Source organism: Strongyloides ratti (genome assembly GCF_001040885.1).
Source record: "Strongyloides ratti genome assembly S_ratti_ED321, chromosome : 2".
NCBI classification, from domain to species: domain Eukaryota; kingdom Metazoa; phylum Nematoda; class Chromadorea; order Rhabditida; family Strongyloididae; genus Strongyloides; species Strongyloides ratti.
The window spans coordinates 14,330,077-14,345,904 of NC_037308.1; the positions used below are offsets into that span (position 1 = coordinate 14,330,077).

At 18.5% G+C, this 15,828-nt stretch overlaps 5 protein-coding genes across 5 annotated transcripts; 3 read left to right on the forward strand and 2 right to left on the reverse strand.

Annotated features, from left to right (window-relative positions):
• Nucleotides 1-129: 129 nt before the first annotated feature.
• On the forward strand, nt 130-1,670 carry SRAE_2000454800 (Cytochrome P450 4V2; the record flags this gene model as incomplete). Its single annotated transcript, XM_024643431.1, has 2 exons — nt 130-706; nt 751-1,670. The coding sequence occupies 2 exons, from the start codon at nt 130-132 to the stop codon at nt 1,668-1,670; spliced, it is 1,497 nt and encodes a 498-aa protein (XP_024509101.1).
• A 693-nt stretch (nt 1,671-2,363) lies between these two features.
• SRAE_2000454900 (Acetylcholinesterase) lies at nt 2,364-4,102 on the forward strand (the record flags this gene model as incomplete). The annotated part of the gene is made up of 2 exons (XM_024643432.1): nt 2,364-2,465; nt 2,513-4,102. 2 exons carry the CDS (start codon nt 2,364-2,366, stop codon nt 4,100-4,102), a joined length of 1,692 nt encoding a protein of 563 aa, XP_024509102.1.
• A 401-nt stretch (nt 4,103-4,503) lies between these two features.
• On the reverse strand, nt 4,504-5,681 carry SRAE_2000455000 (Astacin-like metalloendopeptidase; the record flags this gene model as incomplete). The annotated part of the gene is made up of 2 exons (XM_024643433.1): nt 4,504-5,583; nt 5,625-5,681. 2 exons carry the CDS (start codon nt 5,679-5,681, stop codon nt 4,504-4,506), a joined length of 1,137 nt encoding a protein of 378 aa, XP_024509103.1.
• Nucleotides 5,682-7,912: 2,231 nt separating this feature from the next.
• Nucleotides 7,913-8,536, reverse strand: SRAE_2000455100 (Hypothetical protein; the record flags this gene model as incomplete). The annotated part of the gene is made up of 1 exon (XM_024643434.1): nt 7,913-8,536. One exon carries the CDS (start codon nt 8,534-8,536, stop codon nt 7,913-7,915), a length of 624 nt encoding a protein of 207 aa, XP_024509104.1.
• A 5,638-nt stretch (nt 8,537-14,174) lies between these two features.
• Nucleotides 14,175-14,733, forward strand: SRAE_2000455200 (CAP domain-containing protein; the record flags this gene model as incomplete). Its single annotated transcript, XM_024643435.1, has 2 exons — nt 14,175-14,261; nt 14,299-14,733. 2 exons carry the CDS (start codon nt 14,175-14,177, stop codon nt 14,731-14,733), a joined length of 522 nt encoding a protein of 173 aa, XP_024509105.1.
• Nucleotides 14,734-15,828: the final 1,095 nt, after the last annotated feature.

Here is a 15,828-nt window from a genome sequence, read left to right on the forward strand (position 1 = left end):
TATTTTAAACATTATATTGTCAATATTATGTGGAAATGTCAGTTTTTATCAATATTAAAAAAAATTAATAATAGGAAGATACTTGGTTATAAATGACATAAATTTCTAAACAATTTAATTATATAACAAATGATTATTTTAATTACTACAATAAGTCTATTATTTGTTTTTTTTACAAAAAATTTAAAAAATTTGGTATGTTGGTGGAATGAAAGAAAAAGAAGAATTGAATTAGGTGAAAAGATACCTGGACCCAAAACTATTCCAATATTTGGGAATATGTTTCTATTTATGAAAGCACCACATGAAATGAAAAAAAAATTTGATGAAGAAAATAGTATTGGTTTTAAAAATAATGACCCACTTAGAAGATATTGGATTGGTAATAAATTACTAGTTTATTTATTAAAAAGTGATGCAGCCAAAGTTATATTTGATAGTAACATTGAAATATCAAAAGGATCAATGTATGAATTTTTTTCTGATTTATTAGGAGAAGGTTTAATTACATCAGATGGAGAAAAATGGAAAGAAAGAAGAAAATTAATAACTCCAACTTTTCACTTCAATATGTTAAAAACTTATTTAAATATTTTTAATAATGAATCAAAAATTATGGTTAAAAATATTGAAAATTTTGCTTCTAACAAGGAAGAAGTAGATGTTATTAATTATAGTAAAAAACTTACATTAGATATTATATGTGGTAAAGTTTATATTTTAAATTAAAATTACTGTTTTATTTTATAGAAGCAGCAATGGGTGTAAAATTAAATGCACAAAATGATTCAAAAAACTTTTATTTGGAAGCATCACACAATTTGACTGAACTTTTTCTCAATTTTTTTGTAAATTCTTTTAATAGATTTTCACTTTTTTATAATTTATTTGGAGATGGAATTGAAAAAAATAGAAATATTAAAATAATGAATAAATTTACTAATAATGTTATTAAACAAAAAAGTATTGAATTTATGAAAAATAATAATTTACCTAAAGATAATACATTCTTAAGTAATCTTTTAATATTGAAAAATGAAAAAAATTTAAGTGATGAAGATATAAGAGAAGAAGTTAATACATTTATGTTTGCTGGTCATGATACAACAGCTACACTTATTTCATTTTTATGGTGGGCATTAGCTTGCCACCAAGATATACAAGAAAATGTTTACCAAGAAATTTATTCTATATTTGGTAAAGAAGAAAGAGATGTAGAACCAGAAGATTTACCAAAACTTGATTATTTAGATATGGTAATTAAAGAAACATTAAGAATGTATATAATAATTCCTTTATATGGTAGATTATTAAAAAATGAAATAAAAGTTTGTGATTACATAATACCAAAAGGAACTGATATTATTTTTTGTTCAATGCATACTAACTTTAATCCTAAGATATTTCCAAATCCTCATAAATTTGATCCTTGTAGATTTTTACCTGAAAATTCAACAAAAAGAAGTCCTTATGATTTTACTCCATTTAGTGCAGGACCCAGAAATTGTATTGGACAAAAATTTGCCTTAAACGAGGTAAAAACAGTTATGATATGGTTATTAAGATCTTTTAAATTAACAACAAAAAAAAATGAAAATTTTATTAATCATTCTTCTATTATATTTCAAAAAAATAAAACCATACCTGTTATCTTTGAAAAAAGAATATAATTGATTATATACGAAACATAATCTTTTTAATAAAATATGCTGTAAGATTTTTTATCCTCATAAATTAAACTATATTTTTTTTAACTTTAAAAAATTATAGCAAGAAAAGTATTGGAATAGATAAATTATGTTCTTTTGTTAGTATATCCTTTTAATGTTTTATTAACAACTTTGTCAAATACTAACAAATGATTTATCACATTAATTGTTAAGAAAATTTTCAATAAATAAATATATTGTTTCATTTTTTTTCCAATTTTGCTAATTTTTAAATATTTAAAATAACTATTAATAAATACAAATATTTTATTTATTTTTAAAACTACTTGATGAAAGTGAAAAATTTAAAATTTTTTAAAATAGCGTTTGAAGTAAATTTAAAGAAATAGATAGTTTATATATTTATTTTTTTTAAAAAAAAATATAAAAAGAAAATTAATTTTATTAATAACTTTCAAGTATTTATTTTTTATGTGCCTAATTCTACCAGCAAACATTTACGTTACCTTTTTTTTAGTACATACAAATAAGTACTTTAAATTTTTTATTTACATAACTATTTAAAAGTTCAATAAAAGTAGATTTTTTTTTGTTTTTAAACATATGACATTTTTTTTTACTTAAACGTTTAATAATTATTATATAAATATTCATTTAGAAGTATTTGCTTTATCATAATTTTATAATTTTTAAATGATTATTATTGTATTATTACAATTTTCCATTTTTATTAAAACAGTTTTTCCAATAAAATATGTAACAACAAGAAATGGGCCAATAGCAGGAATTGAATATGTAATATATTAATATTTTTTTCTTTAATAATAAATAATATTTTTTAGAAATTATTTGGTAATACTATTTATGAATATTTAGGAGTTCCATTTGCTAAACCACCAATTAAAAATTTAAGATTTAAATCACCTGAACCATTAGATGAACCAACTTGGACTGAACCTTTTATTGCTAATAAACCAGCAAATGCATGTATACAAGGTAAAAATAAAAAAGGTTATGAAGGTATGTATGTTAATATTCCTGAAAGTGAACAATCAGAAGATTGTTTACAATTAAATATGTGGGTTCCAAAAAAACCTAGTGGTGCTGTACTTATTTTTATTTTTGGTGGTGGTTTTAGATTTGGTTCACCTTCTTTAGATATATATAATGGATCTGTTATTGCATCTAAAACAAAATCAATTGTTGTAAATTTAAATTATAGACTTGGAATATTTGGTTTTTCTTATATGTGTTGTGGTATTGATTTTCAAGGAAATATGGGTCTTTTAGATCAACAAATGGGTATGAGATGGGTTTATAATAATATAAAACAATTTGGTGGTGATCCTAAAAAAATAACATTATGGGGAAGTGGTGCTGGTTCTGCATCTGTTACTGCTCATTTATTTTCTCATGATAGTTATAAATATTTTAAAAGAATTATTGCAACTTCAGGAGTAATTACAAATATTTGGGCTAGACATTACTCAACATATATTGATGATACATTACGATTTTTATCTAAAAAATATAATTGTTTTGGTAATCATCGTCATATTTATAATTGTCTTAGTAAATTAAATACAAGTCAATTAGCAAATGAAAGTGATAATTTCTCAAAATATTTAAATGTTCCATTTTCTTATGGATTTAATATAGTAGAAAAAGATGAAGTATTTTTTAAAAAAAGTTTATATGATAAATTAGCTTCAAGAGATATAAAACATAATGTTGATATATTACTTGGTAGAACTAAAAACGAAGGAACTTATTTTTTACCAATAATCAATGATCATAATAAATTTGGTTGTAAATCTAATAATTCAAAATTATTTAAATATAACAAAAATACATGTCAAATGAATAAAAAACATTTACATGAACTTATAAATTCTCTACAATATACTTTAAGTATAAATTCAACTGGATTGAATTATTTAAAAAGACATTATTTTCTAAATAATACTAAAAGTAGTAGAGATATAGCTTCCACCTTTTTATCACATATTGCATTTGATTGTGATATTATTGATTTTGCAAAAAAATGTTCATTTTACACTGATGGATATGTATTTTCATATGTTATTGATGTTAAACCATCTGCAAATAAATGGCCTAACTGGATGGGATCTGTTCATGGAGTAGAATTAGAATATGCATTTGGTTTACCTTACCGAAAACCAAAACTATATAAATCAAAACTATTAAAAATTGCAAAAAAGTTTTCAAATAAATTAATGGAAATGTTTAAAAATTTTGCTAAAAAAGGTAATCCAGGTTTTGGTTGGTCAAAATTTGATCCATACAACATTAAATATAATAAAATAGACTTTTCAATTGCGTTAAAAAGAACTGTTAAAAAGTCAAAAGAAACTATTAAAAATAAGTGTAAAATTATTCGGGATTATACATCTAAATATGTTTTTTATTAATAAATTTACAAAATTCTATTTTTAATATTTGATGTTATTTTATATTTATTATAAAAGCAGAAAAAAAAAATAGTCTATAATGTCATTAAATATTTTTTATTATAAAAATATATTTATTTTTATAGATACTAAATATTAAATTAATTTTTATTTCAATAAAAAACTTATTTATAATTAGTTTGATTAACAATAAAGTATTTAAAAAAAACAATTGATAATATTTTTTAAATTAAAAAAGGAACTTTTTAATTTAATTTAATCTTATCATTAAAACAAAATATAAATACTCAACTTTCTTAAAACGTTATCATAATTATATATATGTATAAAAAAAAAATATTATCAAATAATTCTTAATGTTGAAAAAGATATTTATATGTCCATTAATTTGAAATAACTTTCTATGATACAATATATTTTAAATGTAATTTATCATTTTCTGTTTGACCTGTATAATGAACTAAAACTCTACTATTGAAAGGATTAAGAGAATATTTTCTATAATGACCACATAAACAAAGTCCAGTAGCACCCTTATTATGACGATATTTAATTTCTAGACCCATATTTTTAAAACATGGTCTTTGTACTGGTGTATTTATTTCAGCTACAATAATTCTAATTTTTTTATGTCTATCTGATTTTATATAAAAGAAACAATCTTTAATTCCTTCTATTATAAGTTCACGCATTTCTCTTGTTGCTCTAAGCATTCTTTTACCACAAATAGGTTTATTTCTTCTAATAGTTGTACATTGTTTTCCTGCAAAACCCTCTGGACATCTACAATGTTTACATTTTTTAGGATCTGGATAACCACCATTTGTACAACCTTTTACTTTACGTTTACATGTATTTCCACAATAAAGATCATTAATATGTTTAATATCATTAAAAGCATATTCATATCTTTGTCCAACCATAAAGTCATAATATTTTGACAATTTTGATTTAAAAATAGCTTTACCATTTTTACTTTTCCATTTTATTGGTGATGCCATAATTGAACCATAATCAAATCCAGTATTACGAACCCATGAATCTTTCCATTCAACTTTTTTAATCCAATGTTTTTCACTTTCTGTAATATTTCCCCAAAAAACTTCAATATAATTATCTCTGTCATGACGAGTAATTTCAAGATATAATCCTAAAGCAAGTCCTAATAAATGTTTAACACAACCTTCATTTTGTGTACAATTATATTTCATTTGAATAGTTGTAGGTGCATTTGGATTTGCTCCAATATTACTTACACGATCTTCTTGTCCTAATTTAAAGATTAATGATAATGAATCTGCATTTTTTTCAACAAATTTAAGACATGTTTGTTTTTGAAGATAACTAAAAACATTTCGGATTGTTTTAGATTCAAAACCAACATTAATTCTATAAGGTATAACTTTTGGATATAAAATATTAGTTTTATTGGATGTTCTTCTAGATCTTATTATATTATCATCATTAGTAAAAATAGCATTCTAAAAAAAAATAAATTAATAAGATTAATATAATTACTTACACTTAATGATAAGTAATGTATTAAAATAGTAGATAAAATTAAAATATTATTAAGCATTGTTATTTTGATAAATTGTCCGAAAAAAGTGCCTTTTATACTTATTAGGACAAATATTAAAATTCTTTATTAAATATTAACAATTATATATTTGTCAAATTAAAAGTTACTTTGAAGTTCTATTAGAATGTTTATATTAATCGCACATAAATTTAACTTGAAAATCTATTAATTAAATAATATAATCAAAATTTTTTCTATTGTAATTATAAATTTGTATTTTTTTTTTTACATTTATGTTTTTAATTTTCATTGCAAAATGTTAATTGTAACTATAATTTTTAACAAAAAAAATAAATATATATATGACATAGAAAATTTTTTACACAATCTCATCATTAATATATCTTTTTTTTTGCAAATATTTTTTTTATACATTTTAATAAAATTTTATATTTTAAATTATTTTACAAAAACAACATATATAATAAATTGATTTTTTATTTTTTAAAAAATATTTAAAAAATAAAATTTTGTATTTATTATAATTTTTTAAAGTACAATATATTTGTTTTTTTTAGACTTTTAAAATTTTAATTTACTCTTTGCTAAAAATATATTTATACTTTTATGTATCATCTAAAATATGTTCTTTTGCATTTTCAAGTTAGTCAATATAACATGAAATGACTATTTTTTTTATATAATATAATTATTCTATTAATATATTTTTTTAAAAATATTTATGGATAAAAATTAACTAAAATCATTTATTTATATAATACATCAACTCTTTTTTTATTATTCTATTAATTTATCGTTTGAGAACTAATGTTTTAATATTTTTTTAACATATACATTTATCAACAAAAAAAAAAAGTTATTTTGAGATAAATGTAGGCGTAACTGGTAAAAGCATCAGTTAAAATTATTTATTAATTAAATTTGGTTATTCTATTTTTATCACAATTATTTGAAGAGTCTACAACATAAAAAATATTATACAAATTTAACTTTAATTTCAAAATTTGTTTAAAACCAATTTTTTTACAGAATAAAAATTTATATAAGTGTTGATTTATATTTGATATCAGTACTTATGAGAACATGGAAGACAACGATATTTTGATAATTATTTTATTACCTTAAAATTTTGGTGACTATCTAAATAACCATAAAAAAATATATAAAAATTATTCACGTTATAAATTACAAAATTTTTTTAGAATATATTTTAAGATTTTATTAAAAAAGAAAAATTAAAAAATTATATATATATTATGTTAACTTAAATCATATAAATTAAGTTTTGTTTTAAAATTAAGCAACCTTTTTTATTCTTCTGTATATAAAATGTAACAGTGATTAAATTTTGAACATCTTACTACTAGATGAAATTTGTATTTAATCTTACTTTTTAATAATTTAATTTAATACAATTTTTGTTTTTTTTTATTGCAACTTAATTATTCTAAATAAAAAAATACTTTGATCATATTTAGTATATTTATATTTAATAATTTTTTTATTTTTGTAGTTGAGTTCAAAGTTTATCCCTATTAAAAAAACTTTAAAATGTAAAATAAATTTTATTTTAGAAATTTAAGTAATTGTATAATGAAAAAATAATTATTCTAAGTTAAAAACTAATGTGTTATATTAATAAACAGCTACCTAAAAACTAATATTATAATTTAATTTAAAAAAAGAAAAAAAAACATGTTTTGAATTTTATATTTTTAATCTTAACACTAACTTTGACAATACATTTAAAAAAAACATAAAATTTTTAAAGAATTACGTAATTAGCTAGAAAAAAATTATTTTAAAAATAAAGAAAAATATTTTGATTTTTCATTTATTTATTATATAATATTTCTTTATCAAAGTTTTAAAGATCAACAAAATTTAAATAAAAGCAATACTATAATAGAGAAATATTTTTTTTTTGTTTGTCTTTACTTCGAAAAATTACAAATAAAAAATATTTATTTCAGTTTACTAGGAAAACAATATCATATAATATAAAAAAAAAAACATAATGATTGTCATTTATATTTTAATTTTTTTATATATAATTTATTATAAACTATAAATAAACTAAGATAACTTAATAAAAAATTAATGACTTTTATAATTTCTTTATATCAAAAATATTTTTAAAAGTTATATTTTTAATAAAATATATTTATATTAACTTATAAATAATAATAATAAAAAAAATTTTTTTAATGATTAAGTATACTTAACACTAGACAAATGAAAATAATACATAGATATAAAATATTTTATCATACTCTTTCAATTATACCACTTCCTAGAAAATTTGATCCTGTTGATGAAGCAATGCTTCTTTGTATAGCATTAGATATTGTATTCCAATGAGTTAAACACAAAACTTGACCAGTAACTATACTGAAATTTATTGTATAAGTAATAGTAGATAATGCAGGAGTTGATGGAACTGGCTGTACAACTCCATTTGAACAATTTTGTGGTTGAACTCGTTGCATAACTATGTTATTTAATACATAATATGTTCCAGCAGCAGCAATTGTTCTTTGATTGTTATCTGGGCATGTTTGTGGAACTATATCTGCATTAAGTAAACCAAATTGATTAACTAAAACTCTATGTGAAACAAATGGAGAAAAATAAGGATTTAACTGATTTATTGCTTCATTAATAGTATTACTTGCAATATTTACAAGATTTCCAGCTAATGATGAAGCTGTAGGATATTGACCACTTACACGAGTAACATTTGTGTTATATGTTAATGATGGAGAAGGTTCAACCTGATATGTTATCGTGGCAGTGTTAGAATATGGCTGGCAATTAAACCCAACACATGATAAAATTATTTTTATTATAAAAGCAAAAAAAATTGAAATTAATATTATATATTTAGCCATATCTTATAAAGATAGTCTTATTTTAATATTTCTTTATTTTTATATTTAAAATTTTTTTTATAAAATCATGATTTAAAAATTTATAACAATTACCCACAAATATTAAACTTTTAAAATAATAGGATCAATGATTTTAATAATACAATAAATGTTATGATTAATGAATAAGATTAATTTAAAAATAAGTATGATAAAAGTACATACTAATATATATTAAAGTGTAATTCTTTAATATCTAATATATTGTTTTTAATTTAAAAAAAGATCAATTGTTTATTTAACATAAATATTTCTAATATTATAGTTGTTATTAAATTTTGTTTTGTTATTCTAATTACTCATTTTTTTTAAAAATTTATTTATGTATGAAATAATAACTATTATAATTTTTATTTGTAAAAAAATCAAACTTTAAAAACATATTTAAACAAATGTATTTGTTGAATATTAATAAAAAAAAATAAATGCATATTTTTTAGATTTTAATAGATATTAATTTTACTAAAATTTATAAAATATTTTATAATCAAAAAGATATCAATAACAAATTTATTTACATTGTTTAATGCCAAAAATTAAGATATAAACTTTAAAAATTTAATATCTTTTCTTTTTTTAAAATAACTATTTTCAATTATCTAATAGTCATTGAATTAAAATGACATTTGATAATTTTTTTTTTGATTTTACTTTTGCATATCTCAATAATATCAAAAAAAATTTATTGAATGAAATGAATTTATTCATACACGATGACATAATATATTATTAATATGACAATTTTTTTTTATTTTAAAAATTCAAAAAGTTTTTTGTATAATTACAAACTTAAGTATTTTCATTAAATAAATTGAAAATATAATTTTTATTAACAAAAATGAAAAAGTATTTTATTTTAAAAAAAATTAATAAAAAAAATGTATCTATTATATCATGAACATAATATAAATTATTATTTTGATATATATGATAATAAATGTAAACTTTTTGTTGTGATTTGTGGTATAAATAGAAAATCAGTGGTAAAAACTTTTCCAAAAATAAACATAAATTCTCTATTATAATAGTCAAGTACACTAAAAACATCAGATGATTTTTAACAAACATAAAATGATTCTCTTTTTTTACTACTTAATTATAAATTTTTTTTTGAACTTTAGTTTATCCCTTTAATTTCTTCCATGTATCCATTAAAAACTAGATCCACCTACGCTTTTCATCATTTGTGAATTAAAACCAATAGATTCAAAAGTTAGCTTAATACATTTTATTAATTTTTATTTTGACAAATTTTTATATTTCATACATCAAACTTTTTTTTTTATCATAAATTTATTAATATGCTTAAAAAAATGAAGAAATTTTTACACATAAAATTTATTCTAATGTGACATTTTAAAATATTTTATATATATATTTTTTAAAATAGTACAATTTTTTTTTTTAATTTTTAACAAGTTATTGGACGTTGCTTTTTAGATAAATAAAAAATCTATTTGAATTGTACATATTTAATATAACATTTTTACAATGATAACGCATATGAAAAATACTATCAAAATTCTATTTTAAACAATATGTATATTATGACATTTTTTAAAAATATCTCTCTTCTAAAATAAATTAAATAATATTAAATGCTGTCAAAACTTTTTTATTATTATCTATTTAAAAAAATCTTTTTTTTAAAATATATATTTTATACTTAGTAATTTCAATACAATTATACTCAACTTTATATTTTTTTTATATGAATAAAATAAAAAAAAAGTTTAAAAAGATAAAATTTTTTTTTAAACAATAACTGTAGTTAGTCATATTTAAAGATAAAACTAAAGCAACGAAACTATTGTGACGTCAAAAAAAAAAATAACTTATATGATTTTAAAAGAAGAAATAAATGATAAAATAATCTTTTTACTTTTTGCCAACTATACGATTAACAAATTATTTTATAATATAAAAAATATTTTAGGTTGGGTAATTTACTCAAAAACATGAGGGACAAATTTTTTAGTAGATTATAGCAATAAATTTTACAACAAAATGGTGGGTGGAAAAACTTAAAAATTATTATTTGAAATATATATAAATATATATAATTGACCAAAAATTATTATAGTAATATTAAATCTTAATAATAAATTTTTATACAAAATTTTGTCAATATTTATTCAAATTCTTCATTTATATTCGTGTAAAATAAAACTTTAATTTTAGAAAATTTTGGATTGAACTAACATTAAATTATGATGTAAATGTTATAAAAGAAAAATTACTTTTATAAAATTAAAAAAAAAAATATTTTTAAACGTTAACAATAAGATGTTGAGAATTTTTTTTTATCAAAAATTTTTAATTTATTTAAAATTATATGCTATCACATACATTTGTTAATTTAAGAATATTATTAATATGATTCTTTTTTTATAAGTTTTATTTTTTTATTACTTTTTTTATGTTATATTTTTTTGTTAAAATTTCTTTTTGTCTTATATTTAAATTTTTTTGGATAAAACTTTATATATTATTAATTTATCTGATTCAAAGTTTATTAAAAATGTTAGTTATATCGAAATATTCGATAATCTTTACAAAAAAAAATTGGTCGTGAAAACAAAGATTACCAAGTTAGAAAAACTTTTTATTTATATGATAATGATATTTATGATACACTCGATAATAATTTTGATGCTTTCTTTTTAAAGTATGATGAAACTTATGTATAAAATGATGTAATAAATGGATTTTAAAATTACTGTAAAGAAAAAATAATTTATTGATATTATGGAAAAGTTAAGAAAAAATGTTGAAGAAAATTTAAAAGAAAAACTTTTTGCTTTTACTAAACAAAAAAATAATGACAAATGTAATTATGATCTACATGAAAGATTAGTTTTTAATAAACAAAAAAGAAAAAAAATTTTAATATTGAAAAAACTTTTCTAAACAGTTTAAAAATTACAGATGACTTTGAAAATTCTAATGTTATTTTAATAGATAAGAAAATTTAAAAATTGATAAATATAATAAACTTTTTACAAATGAAGGTATTTTAGCAAATTAAGAAAAAGATATTTTAATTAGTAATAATTTATTTCGTGTTAGAAATTTAGAATTAGATGTAATTAAAAGTATAAAGAAAGTTAAATAAATATCTGGAAATTTTTACCTTACTTTAAGAATTATATCAAAATTTGTTTGTTAAGTGCCATTAATTGTTTAATTATATTTTATCACACATCCAAAGAAAAAAAATAAATTTATTAAAATGTAAAATACAAAATTTAGCTAAAAGAATATTTGCTTTGGTTATCAAAAAACAAATCAATTTTTTTGTTATACAGTCAATTAAAAAAAACATTGTATTAAACAAATTATTTTTTTGCCACATGAAAAAAAATTTAATTATATCCAATGTATTTTTTCCAATGAATAACTCAAAACGTAAAATAAATTTACCTATATCAAATAATTTTGATAATGAAAGAATTGCTTTAAAAAATAATAAAACAAATTTAATAAAATTATACAATTTAGAAGATAAATTAAATAATCAATCTTTATATGGTACAAGTTTTTTTTAATGACTATGATATAACGTATATTTTTGGTAGCAAAGATATTGTGATATCAGAAATAAAAATATATGTCAATTTTGTCATTTAAATTTATTGGGCAAATTGTTATTAAAAAACTTTGTATTAAAATTAAACAACATCTAAAAGAACTTTAAGTGCGTCAAGATGTTTTGGTTGAAGAAATATTAAGTATTTCTTAAAAAAATATTTATACAATACTTATACCAAAACAAGAGTAGAAAAAATTTTATATGTAAATAGGAAAGAATTGTATATTAGATTAAGGACATATTTAGATTGTTTTGAAAATATCAAAAATGATTCATGTAATATAGATTTTAAAAAAATTTATATTAATAATATTATTGAAATAAATGAAAACCATCCAGATGATTATTTTTTTAATGAATAAATTTTAAACAATTATCCAATTGAAAATACATTCAAAATCAAAAAAACATCTGAGAAATTTTATGATAAAACATTTGACGATATGTCATATAATGAAAAAGTAGCTAATGATATAAAACAAATGTTTTATAAAAAAAAAAGATTGATCTGAAGACATTTGTATCAATATCTTTATGACATTGATATACTCAAATAAACTATTTATAGCCAAAAGAAAATGCGATGTATCATCAGAAAATGTAAAAAGATGGTTTTTTAAAACTAAAAAATCTTTTAAAATATGGTTCTATAATTAAATTAACTAAAAATAAATATGAAATTTTATCAACTTGCATAAAAATTATTGAAAAACCTTTTAATACAATTACTAATAAAAAAAAGAAAATTTATTTTTGTTTCCATGGAAAATAGCAATTATAATTTACCAGACAAAAACTTGACAAGTAATTTTGTATCGGTTGATTAAAATAAAAGTTTCTTTAAAAGAATAAAAAACTGCTGAAGATTTTTTAAATGAATAATTTAATTTACAATAAATTAAATGTTTTTTGACACCAAATAATTTTATTGATAGCTGTTTCAAAAAAAAACACGATAAAAGTTATTTTAATTCATCATAGTTTTTAATAAGTGATAGTATTTCTTATTGTTCTTTGACTTTCATAGCATCTAACAATACTTCAGATATAATTAATCGTATTAATATTGATAATAATTATTTAAAAACAAATGAAAAAAGCTAAAAATTTCAAAATAATTGTCTATTCTATCACCTTTATAAACAATTATGTCAACAAACTACATACATAATGTAAATTTAGAACAAATAAAAGTTTTATGTATAGCATAAACTTATGATACTAATCCATCTTAAAATTTTACCAATTATAAATTAGTAAATTAACAATATTAACAATTCAGACAGTTTAAACATTTTATTCAAAAAAAACAGATTACAAGTAAATATATATATTTGTATGTTAACCTAAATTGATAAATTGTTTTTTAATAATTACCTAATACATTCTCCAAGTAATAAGATATTTAAAACTAGAGTAAGAAGATGTGTTTTAGAACACACAAAAAGAAAAGATTTTATATTTATTACCAATAAATTTTTTAAAAAATTATTTAATGATAATTTAATATTTAAATAATGTTTATTGCAATCATGAAAAATAACTAATATCATTTGTAAAATTTTGCAAAATGTATTTAAAAATTTTAATTTTCAAATTAACATTAATATTTGCAAAACAATTTATATTTAATTTTGATAATTTAACATTAAGTAGAATATTAAATTAAATTCAAACATAAAAATCAAGCACATTAAAAAAAACTATAAGTTGTATCATATTAATTTTTTTAATATAAACCATATAAAAATTAATAATAATAAAATAAGGATTCTTATTTTTAAAAAACTAAAATATAAATTGTTTATATTTATTTAAAACTAATATTTATATTTCACTTTGCATACAACCTAAAAATATATTCCAAATATTTTTATTTTATTTAAGTTAACAAAAAAAAAAAACAACATTTCAAATAATAATATATAAATGGGTCGAGATATTTGATTTCATATTTAAAAAATTATAAAAATTTTACATTTGAAAAACTGTAAAATTTAATTAAAAATGAAATTAATAATATTTATTAATATATTATTTATTGTGCTTTCAAATTTAGTTACCTCTATTAAATTTGCCAAATTGAAGCTTCAGGTAATTAAAAAAAAAAAATTAAAAAATAATTTTATAGTTTTATCATCAACATAATTGTTATAGAAGAAATAACAAAGTTGGTCCTTTAAAAGTTAGCAAAAGATGGGCATTTTCAGCACAAAAATATGCTAATAAATTAGCTAGACAGAAAAATGGTCTTCATCATAGTAATTCAAATGGAAGATATGGTGAAAATATTTATTGGTTTTCTACAAAGAAAGGTGCAGGAAAAGCAGTAAAACTTTGGTATAGTGAAGTCAAGCATCATAATTATTCAAGTAATAAGATGAATGGAGCAACAGGTCATTTTACACAAATTGTTTGGAAAAGTACCAAATATGTTGGATGTGGAGTTGCTGCATCAAAAGGTAATGGTGTTTTTGTAGTTTGTCAATATTATCCACCTGGAAATTATGATAACAAGTTTTTGAAAAATGTATTCCGACATAAAACATTGAAACCAAAATGTTAATTAAACTTATTAATGTAAAACCTTTAAATTTGATAAAATGTATACGTTGTTCTATAAGTTTTCAATATTTTACCAACAAATTTACAATATTTAATAAAAATTAAAAAAAAATTATAGTTTTTATTTTATTAATTATTTTTTAGTACAACTTTTAAAAGTTTATATATAATTCTTTTAATCTAGTAGTAATAATTTCTCATAAGAAAATATAAATTATAAAAGATATAATTATACTGATGAAATAAAATGTTTGGAAATATTATTTTAATCAATTGATTTTTATTTTAAAATTAAAGCTTGTATTTTATTTTATAATTATAAAAATGTACTTTTTGTTCTATTTAAAGAATTGTTTAAACTTTTATTTACTGTTAATGAATTGAATTTGAAATAATAATTTAAGTTCTATCAGTAAATTTTTTACTAAGAAAATAATTATTAATAATTATAAAATTATAATAATATAATGTTTATGTTAGATTAATCCAATGAATAATGAAGGAAATAGATTATAAATAATGTAGTTTAGGAAAAAAAGTTTCAGTTTAATCTAGTCTTATTAAATCCTGAGTTTATACTGAAAAAATTTAATTGATAATTTTATAAGTTATAAATTTGTTTATTTATCTTATTTTTTACTACTAAGTAGTCAAATTAAGGTTTTAAACTTATTAAGATTTTTTCTTGTTTGTGTTTTATACAAGTGTTAAGACATAAATACTTTTATCTATAATTATATCTTTATAGATAAAAAGTTAAAAAAAAATTATATAAAACTTTAATCTTTAGAATATTTTTGGTATTAATAAAAGTTTTACAAGTAATTATAAAATAAATAAAAATAATGTCAAAATTTTTTAATATACTATTGTTAATATATTTTGAGGTAGAAGTTTATTTGATATGCCATTTTTTCTATAGTAGACAATTTATATATTAAGATTTTATTATTGTTTCTTCACTACAATCGACTAAAGTTACAATAATATGAATTTAAAATAACTCTATAGTTAAATTAGTGGTCACTAATTAATTAAGTTATTTTTATAAATATTTTATCTTTTTCTGTGTAAACAATTTAAATAAATAAACTTT